The sequence below is a fragment of the Thunnus thynnus genome, chromosome 17, assembly GCF_963924715.1.
Source record: "Thunnus thynnus chromosome 17, fThuThy2.1, whole genome shotgun sequence".
Classification (NCBI taxonomy): domain Eukaryota; kingdom Metazoa; phylum Chordata; class Actinopteri; order Scombriformes; family Scombridae; genus Thunnus; species Thunnus thynnus.
Window position 1 is genome coordinate 28,391,003 of NC_089533.1, and position 9,454 is coordinate 28,400,456.

General features: G+C 39.3%; 2 protein-coding genes across 3 annotated transcripts; both read right to left on the reverse strand.

Moving 5' to 3' along the window:
* Positions 1–3,064: 3,064 nt before the first annotated feature.
* On the reverse strand, positions 3,065–5,189 carry si:dkeyp-72e1.6 (transmembrane protein 238-like). Of its 2 annotated transcripts, none has more exons than XR_010924245.1 (2): positions 4,518–5,189; positions 3,065–3,267 (listed from the first exon to the last, which is right to left on the reverse strand). XR_010924245.1 is itself a non-coding variant. In XM_067570666.1 (2 exons), the coding sequence occupies exon 1, from the start codon at positions 5,049–5,051 to the stop codon at positions 4,569–4,571; it is 483 nt and encodes a 160-aa protein (XP_067426767.1). In that variant the 5' UTR covers positions 5,052–5,189; the 3' UTR covers positions 3,065–3,267; positions 4,530–4,568. The 2 variants fall into 2 exon arrangements, 1 of the variants encoding a protein (XP_067426767.1); XM_067570666.1 differs by having other exon boundaries at positions 4,530–5,189.
* An 89-nt stretch (positions 5,190–5,278) lies between these two features.
* On the reverse strand, positions 5,279–9,022 carry LOC137168163 (phosphoinositide-interacting protein-like). The gene is made up of 2 exons (XM_067570667.1): positions 8,016–9,022; positions 5,279–6,839 (listed from the first exon to the last, which is right to left on the reverse strand). The coding sequence occupies exon 2, from the start codon at positions 6,820–6,822 to the stop codon at positions 6,460–6,462; it is 363 nt and encodes a 120-aa protein (XP_067426768.1). The 5' UTR covers positions 6,823–6,839; positions 8,016–9,022; the 3' UTR covers positions 5,279–6,459.
* Between the last annotated feature and the right edge of the window lie 432 nt (positions 9,023–9,454).

The window sequence follows — 9,454 nt, forward strand, 5'->3', positions numbered from 1 at the left end:
AAACCATCTGTTGCAGGACTCCTTGTTCTTCTTGTTGATAGAAGAACATAGTGCTTTATGACTGGCTGTATATTTGGGCTCATTGTCATGCTGCAGAATACATTTCGCACTCACAAACCTCCCACCAGCCCTGTTTTTGAACATTTTAAATAAAAAATGTCATTTATGGATATGAACTTTTGATGACAAAACTATTAATAAGGTAGTGTGTTTGTTTTGAATTGCAGACATCATCAGACCAAACAGTACATCTCTAAATGGTAATGAAAAATGAACATAAAAGTTGCAACAAATAAATCTGGAGAAATCATTCCAAAAACAACATTGATGAAGTTGTTTAAAACTGTTGTCTTTGGATTTGTTTGCAATGTTTCATATAAAACCTCAACAGAGAATGGTGACATATCTGAAATAGAGATCTCCTTTTTGTGTTCCAGGTTGATATACTAGATAAAATACATGTACGGGTTATAGGCTGCTAATGTTCCTATATTTAGCAGTGCTCTGTTGGCTTGTCTATTTTTGATACTACCACTAGGAGTGGCCAAAGTGACATTTTCAAATCCTTCACACTTGCGCCAAAATACAAAAAGAAGCAGTTGGAGGAGACATTGTGAGACTATATGTTCATGTAATATACTTGTATTGAGCCACACATAGAATATATGGGATGTATGAAGACTTTCTATACCAATTTTGTAGGATGGTAAGATGGTAAAATATCTAAATTATGTGGTCATACACCCAACTCTACTACTTACTGCTGAGTTGTAGTAAGCCAAAATTTATTTACTACATTTTATATTTTCTTATTTGCACCAGCCATTAGTAGACTTATGTGTTCAAACATTACTTGAGAGGCTGGTCCTGCACCTCAGAGCTCTGCTGAGGGACTCCTTTCAGCAGATTACTTTTATACTGTAGGTGCATCAGAGGGGAAAGAGTGTGGTTGAAGTGGATTTCAGAATCTGTTCTGCTAGAGGCCATTCAGCTTAAAGCATATCAAATTATTCATGTTCTACCAATCAGTGTTCTTTGAGGTGGAATGGACAGTGGTGGTGAGAGCAATAAGAGCTTCTTCCATACCGAACACAAAGAGTAATGATATCTTTATGTGGCACTTGTTGCATCAACACGTCGCTCCAATATCTATCATAGGTGTTCAGTTGTGTTGAGATCTGGTGACTGTAAAAGCCACAGTGTGATTCACATCATTTTCATGCTCATCAAAACATTCAGTGGGCCCTCATGACCTGTTTGGAAAAATTTACATGCTGATACATGGACTTCATGTGGAGGTGTATTTGAATATGTTGGTAAGTGGTATAGGATGTGATAGTACGAGAGGGGCACCTTTAGCAACATGGGAATCACACTGGCTCCCCCAGCAAAGAGCACAACAATAAAGCACTAATAAGATGAACTATCTACAGGGGACATGAAGAAGAATTTACATTCCACAATTACACATACTACACATGTTGAGTTGTTAGGACTAATTCTAATATTTTATTTTTTTATTTTTTCCCTATCTTGGCTATCTCTGTATAGACTGTTAACATTCTATACTATGAGGTGATGAATATGGCTGTAAGAATTGCATGTGCAAATGTGCTGAGAGAAAAAGTATAAAATTTAAATTTGAAAAATAACAATAAAACTCAAATTACACACCAGGAAATCTTATATCTATCTCAAGTTCAGCTGTTGCCTCATTGTGACACTGATGTAGAATTATGATGTGCAAAAACTATTGTGTCATATTAAATGGAACATTATCTTGATATGTTTACTTAAGTAGAGTACTTTTTCCACCTCAGGCAATGTACATTAAATGTTAGTGTACTTGGTTGACATGAATCGATCATGCAGGCAGACAGTATGGAAGCAGAGTACAGCTACAGTCAGAGGAAACAGCAGCACAATAAACCCAGCTTGTTCCAAAGGTTAGACACTGAGGCTTGTTATCACCAGGGGTGGGAACAGGGAGGCCTGCTGTAAGCTACACCTTTCTTTCCACAGCAGTACTCTGTTGACCAAAATGAGCTAAGACACATCTATTGACTACATTACATATTTACTCAACAGTAAAATACATATGAAACTACACAAGACTCAACAGTACATATACACACATTTTAGCACAACAAAACTCAACAATCCATATGCACACATTACAGCAGAAAACTCAACAACAAAGTACAAAACAACAAGCACCAGATCACTCATGACTACATGACTGATCCCCTGTTTCAGTTTGAGTCTAATATGTTCACAGTCATGATTCATTTTGAGTTCTGTGGGTAAAAAGTTGAACATGTTGATCCCCCAAACAGAAAAGGCCGTGTGTCCAAGTGAGGATTTACAAACAGGCTCCTCACAATTCCCAGCAGACACACCTAGTGTTCCTGAGCCAGAAACCCTGAGAGGAACCACCAGGTCACTGAACACCTGAGGAGCCTGATTATTTAGGCTTTTATAGGTGACTTTAAGGTTATCAAATTCAATATCAAAACTTAACATATTTAATTTCTTAAGAACATGGCAGAACATGTGCAATCTTATTGGTTTCCTGTCCAGAATTTTAATTGTTTGATTATAAATCATCATAAGGAATCATCTGTCTTCTCTGTTTCAGGTATGTACACATGGATGAAGCTTAAATTGACATTCTTCAGACTGATGGGATGTGGCCAATATATCTATATACATGTACTGTGTCTCTTCTTTGCCTCTATCATTTCAATAATTTGTTAAAATAAGTTCAAATTGCTGTAAAACCACACTGATGTAAGAAATTGATGTAAAAAAGATACTAAAATAACATTTTAGCTGTAATATCACATATTAGTGAGTCATGATCACATACTATCACATGATGTAGCACTGATCCATTTGCAAGACAATTTAACTCATGATGCAGCCATGCATTGTGAAACAGTGATAAAAAGATATGTGTATACATAAGTGAATTTCTGTTGTCACATTATGAATTGCTGCAGGCCTGTCCTAGAAATGTAACAATGTGTATTTATCTCAAACAGACTGAATCCAGACACTAACATACTGATTAAAGACATAACATTTATTAGGAAAATATACATATTTAATAAAGACTCAACAACACTTCACAATCAATTATGAATAATTCTTCATTAAACACACAAAGAGTAAAAAAGTGGAGCATCAAGTGGAGTCAGCTGAAGGCACTGCAGGGAGAGGGCAAGGCTCTCCTCAGTCCAGTACTGCAAGGATCTAATCCAGTCTCTGTGGGGAAGAAGATGAATGAAACATCATTATTACAGCTTGTGCACAGTGTGGAGATGAGTTGGTTTTTTTTAATTCACAAGTGGTGATCAGAAAAGTCATGTCATCTGTGAATAATGACGTTTTGAAGGAAGTTTCAGGAAAACCTTTGCTGCTGTTTAAACTGGGCTTGTCTTTCAGTGAGCAGCATGAACTATAGTTAATAATTATCCAGTGATAAGAGATTTTTACTGCCACGGCCACAAATAGTCCTTTTAGTTCCGCATTTAAACTACAAACTGAAAGAAAATGAAGTTATACTCAGATAGGATGATGCATTCTTAAAGAAGATCTTTTCCATGGTTCTAGTTTTTATTTAATAATGATAATTCATGTTCAAACCCTGTTCAAATGAACTGATTTAAAATAGGCCAACAATTACTTTTGCGTCCATAACCCCAATACATTTTAGATGTATTTGTTTTATCATGTTCCATATTGATCAAACAACAGACACACAAATTTCAATGTAATAAAATAAACTTCACTTTGTTGTCATTTTAATATTCATTTTTACTGAACGAAACATTTGTCGGATCAATGTGAGTTTGATATGTGTTTCTATTTAGGAAAATATCGAAATTAAACGTTTTTGTTTAGTCATGGTGGGCTACCTAAGGCAGGTATATGAAGGACCTCAGCTACCACTGAAGACACAAACTGGTGATACTTCTGAGAATTTGGGGGAGTCTAATGACCCGAGTCTTACCTACAAATACACACAAATTACACATACGTATAAGTCTTCAGTTTTTAGGTTAAATAAATAATGAAAAAATAAGTATACACTGTGTAAATATATATAAATAAAATAAGATTTTATATGGATCTATTTCTTATGCTCACCAGAATAAACCAGTTTCACAGGCCACTCCTGTGAGAGGCCTGTGAAACAGCCGTTAGACCATCAGATAGATAAAAATTACAGAAAATATCACTGCACAGTTTGTAAAAAGGAAAACGAATATATTGAAAGTAAATAGGCTAAACAGATTATCTTGTTGGCTAGTTTAAAACAGTTGCACTGGAGAGTCCTGGCTACAGCCCATTACACGTGCAGGCCGTGGAAGAAAGGTTGAGCTGTCATGACGTGTTTAAACATAGACTCTACCAAACTGAAACCTCACTGCTCTCCATCATCCACATTTCATTGTTATATTTCTTAACCTTCATATACTAAATGAATTGTTACACTGTGGCTAAGTCCTCACCGGTCAGCTTACATTATGTAGTTGAGGTCTCTGTTGCTGTGTGCGGCATGTCTAGGCTACGTCACAGACCGCCACTGAAGGGACAGTAGTGTGTGGGGTATCCTCATGCGGAGTCATCGTTGTCATGGCAACGACCACCTGCTCCCCCAGCGGTGCCAAGGTCGGCCCGGCGGCTGACCTCTGCGTGCGGGTGCTTGACGGTCCTCCGTTCCTGCGGAACGAGTTCCTGATGCTGTTGGACACGCGGCTGGACAGGCGACTCATCGCGCCGCTAAAACCGCCCTTGTCTTTCTTCAGTAACCCGACATCATCCTCCAGCTCCGCCGGGGGCACCTCGATGTTCCCAGAGTACCAGAACACCCACCAGATGAGGCTGAGGAAGATGACGATGGCGCCGGCGTAGATAAGCAGGTCATAGAAAAACACGTTCACAAACACCCCGATGAGAAGCACGAGAAGTCCCACAATGTCAAAGGCTACTGCGAGCCAGAAACAGAACGCACAGCGGCCCAGGCCCCGGTACTCCGGTTCCATGTCAACATACAGTATATGACCCCGGAGAGACGCGGGGGCCTCTGACAATAACTGCTTATTTCCCGATGCCTTTGTGTCGTGGCATTGGGTTTCAGGGCGACTGTCAGGTGAGCCAGGTGAAACGCTCTGTGTCGCTCAGGTAGCCTGCCTGAGACTCATAGAGGAGGGGCGTGGTGCCCACTGGAGGAGGGGCCGAGAGATCTACCTGGCAGGTAAAATATTCCCTCTCAGGAAATAGACTATTGACTCGGCTGCAGGTTTTATAGCCCTGAGTGTTATCCACATTTGTTTTGTCACTGTCCTTATTGTGAAATACTTACTGACCTGACTGACAGGCAGACATCAGGGGAAGAACACATAAGGTTACCTGGCATGCCAGTGTCAGTAAGGCTGATCATAACTAGGCTAGAAAAAGTTGGGAGTATTTATGTGTGGACTGGGTCTTCCAAGCCTATTATGCAGTGGATATAGTGGTGGATCAAATAACAGGAACATACAGGAGGATACTGCAGTATGCAGTGCAGGGCAATAGCCCTGATTACCTTTGTGAGCTTAAAAAATAGGTTCACAATTTTTCAAGTGTGTCTTAAAACAACAGTCAGGTGTGCATATGAACAGTGAAAGAGGTTTTCCTTGCTGTAATGATTTTTTTTTCACTCATTGTCTTAATCTTCATCTAAGAATGGCTGAATGAATTCTTTGATGGGTGTAGGTACTGAGGGCTGAACGGTGTAAAGTCTGCACTGCGTGGGGAGAGGAGAGTTGAATCAAGTTCACAAAAAACTGCTGTAATTTCCCCCAAAAAATTTAATTAACAAATCCATTCACCTATGAACCGAAACAGAAAGATGAGAAAGTGAATGATGTCCAACATTCTATATTAACAGATATTCATGTTTGCATCTGTTTCTGTGTCATAAACAGTTGTTTTCTGACAGCGTATTTGCATACTGCACGCAGACAGATGGACTGCAGGTTAGATCATGTCAGATCATTTCATTCGCTTTGGCCTGATGCCACAGCACAAAGCTAAAATGTGTGTGTGTGTGTGTGTGTGTGTGTGTGTGTAGGGGTGGGGTCTGGGTGGTCTACAACTGGTGGCCATGTTGATGTCAGAACAATCAGAGATGGATATGTCCACTGGCATTTCTCTGCCTCGGTAATCCTGTTCTAAAGGATTACACAGGCCAGCCAGCAGCCACAATGAGCAGAAAGGCAAATAAATAAATAACAGGGACCAACGAGCATGCAGAAGAGCCTCTATGGATCACAGTGGGACAGATGGACAGCAGAAAATTACCCATGTGTGTGAGAGAAAATACAAACTCCACCATTTTTACTGCAAACTTTGACATTTTCATCAAATAAAATACAGAAAAGAAACAAAGGTTCCAGTCTGAATTCCCCATCAGTGGTGTTTGTGGTCCACTTGGAGCCCCATGCCATGGTTGACCTTGGTGAGCGCTTTGTGTCCCAGGCTGTGTTTGAGCACGGGGATCCAGACCAGACCAGTGACCAGCAACATCAGACCCACAGAGAGGAACAGCGGCCCCAGCAGGTAGGAGACATTTCGCACCTGTGTGAAGTAGAGCAGGGACAGAGCTGTGCCTGATCCAAACAGCAGCATGCCAACACTGATGGCAACCACGGGCTTCAAGTAGAGGAGCCAGCAGGATGCAGCTGGGGATTCCTGATGGTCAAGGGACTCTTGGACAGGGTTGAGAGGTACGGAGGCTTCAGTGTCCTCTCCGTCCTGGGAGGAAGGATCCATCGTTGATATGGTGACTGCTGTGGAGAACATCATCACACTGGAGATAATGCGCACCACACCACAGAACAAAGTCTGATGGCTGCAGAATTTCTATATTTTTCTTATTGTCAGCAACCAAACCAACATCCGTTTCTCAATAGCTGCCCCACCCATGGCTCTCAGCTATAAGCCCACTGGTTCCTACTGAAGATATAAACCTTCATCTTTATATAGTTTCATTTTTAGCCATTCTGATAAGTCAGTCAGTCGGTCCACCACTTTGGTCCAAATGGAAATATTCTATTGGATGGATTGCCATGAACTTTTGGTTCAGACATTCATGTTCCACTCAGGATACATTATAATAACTTTGGTAATTCATAGCAATATCATCAGGTCAAATTTTTTCAATATTGACCTGACCCAATATTGACCCAATATTTGTCCAATATTTTGTGTTATGACCTGCAAAACTAACGACATTCCATCAGCCCCAACTGTACTAAGTGCTAATTAGCGAATATTAGCATGCTAACACACTAAACTATGCTGACATTAGCATTTAGCTAAAACCACTGCTGTGTCAAAGTACAGCCTCACAGAGCTGCTAGCATGGCTGTAGTCTCAGTCATTTCCTAAAACAGCTGGTCACTGTAGTTTTTAACAAACCATACTCAAAGAGGAGGAAATAGTGTATTTGTTGAGGACTATTTTCAGCTGCGGATTAATACACATTTTGTGCTCTATTGAGTGTTTCTGGCAGCACGATGGTGTGTGTGGGAATACTTGTTAGTAGATAAATCAGTTGTTGGTTCGAGTCTGCACATGGCATTTGTTAACAATCAGAAAGATATGTAATGCCAGAGTTATTGTTTAACAAGATAATTAACCTTTCAAACTATTTTAAAAACAGGTTTCTGTTCTAGATTGAGTGGGGTAAACAATCAGGAAACTTTCTCTGAAAAATCAAACAGAGAATGTACAAGAAGCCTGAACTCCACCATATAAACATGTCCCACAGCTACACAACAGCTAATTCACCCACAGCACCTACAGCATCTCCTCAGTCTGACAGCAGAACACAGATTGTTGTAAAGATCTATTGTATGGATCAATATGAATGCTCAGTTCAGAATCTTCATCTAATTCAGTGTCATTTTATCAGCTATAAAAGATACATTTAAATATGAAATAACAGCAAATCTCCACCTTACCTAAAGCCTTTCAGTAGACTATGTCTCCCTGTTGGACTGATGCTGACCACAGAATGACTGCTGCCGGACAACTGCACCCATCAAAGCCACACCCAGAGATCACCCTCCACCCAGCCTGACAGCCTCTTCCACTCAACAGCACAGTCACACTCTACTACAATGAAAAAGATAAAGAATTTGATTCAATTTCATTTAAATGATATATTAGATATTAAAACTGTAATTTCAAGAAAAAAGATGTAGATTAAAGTTGTGATAAAGTTAGATTTTGAGAATTAAGTCCTACTGCTTGACCTGTAGGCCTGTCAGTTATAGCAGGTTTAGTGTTCACTTGTCTAAATTTTTACACCTATTTTGTCTTGCTGTCTGCACACTGTACATGTAAAATACACTGTCAGAAAACACTGTATGATGCAGCACAACTGACCAATAAACTTGACTGGGATTTTTTTTTTGTTAGTTTTGAGAAAAGCACATCATTTTTAAAATATACTAAGGACCTTTTAATTCTTAATATCATTGATGAAATATCAGCTTCCATCATCATCTGTCATCACATCCTCTGCTTATTAATACACAAATATTTTAACCTTTGACAAGACTGTTTGACACTTCAGCTTTATTTGAGATTTCTTTCATCACAGTCATCTTCATCAGCCAAAAGCTGGTGTCTGCTGTCCAAATTCTTTAAAGAACAAATGGCAAGCTCTTCAACTTCACTGTGAGCAGTTTTCACTGGAACTACTTTCATCTGCAGGAATGAAATCTGTTCTGGATAATCCGCCTGAGTAACAGTGAGACTCTTGAAAGAGATTTTTTCAAAGCAAAAACCAGTGGTATAAAGTAACTGAGTACATTTACTCAAGTACTCTACTTCAGTACAATTTAGTATTTACATTCTCAGCTTCTTTACATACTTTTACTCCACTACATTTCAGAGGGAAATACTACATTTATTTGGCAGCCTTATTAGTTAATGTGTAGATTAAGATTTGATCAGTTTATAATCTATAATTCATTGTTACAGATTAAACTGCCTCACAGCAGGTTACACTGTATAATATACAGTATATCTATATATCTATAATATAGAACAATGTAACTCTGACAGTGGCCATTCTGCTGCACAAATCATTTTAATTTGGATACTTTTCTGTACAGCTTGCTGATAACACTTATGTACTTTAACTCGGATAATATTTCAGTATTCATCTCCATTGTATTTAAGTGGAAGCAGAAATCTCAGAGACAGATCTGTCAAAACATGGAAAAAGTGATTTGGGTGAACTCACGAGAGTACTAGGTGCTGTTTATATCTAAACGGAGGGCTTATGTTGCAAGTGAATGAAATGATACATGTGGCAGCTGCAGACTGATAAACATATTGTCTGCGGATCTTTTCATAGTCTGGCATCACTGAATCCATCTGAGAGAAGTTT

Coding starts and splice junctions, on each gene's coding strand:
- si:dkeyp-72e1.6 (XM_067570666.1), bottom strand. CDS start 5,051: ATGGAACCGGAGTACCGGGGCCTGGGCCGCTGTGCGTTCTGTTTCTGG.
- LOC137168163 (XM_067570667.1), bottom strand. CDS start 6,822: ATGGATCCTTCCTCCCAGGACGGAGAGGACACTGAAGCCTCCGTACCT.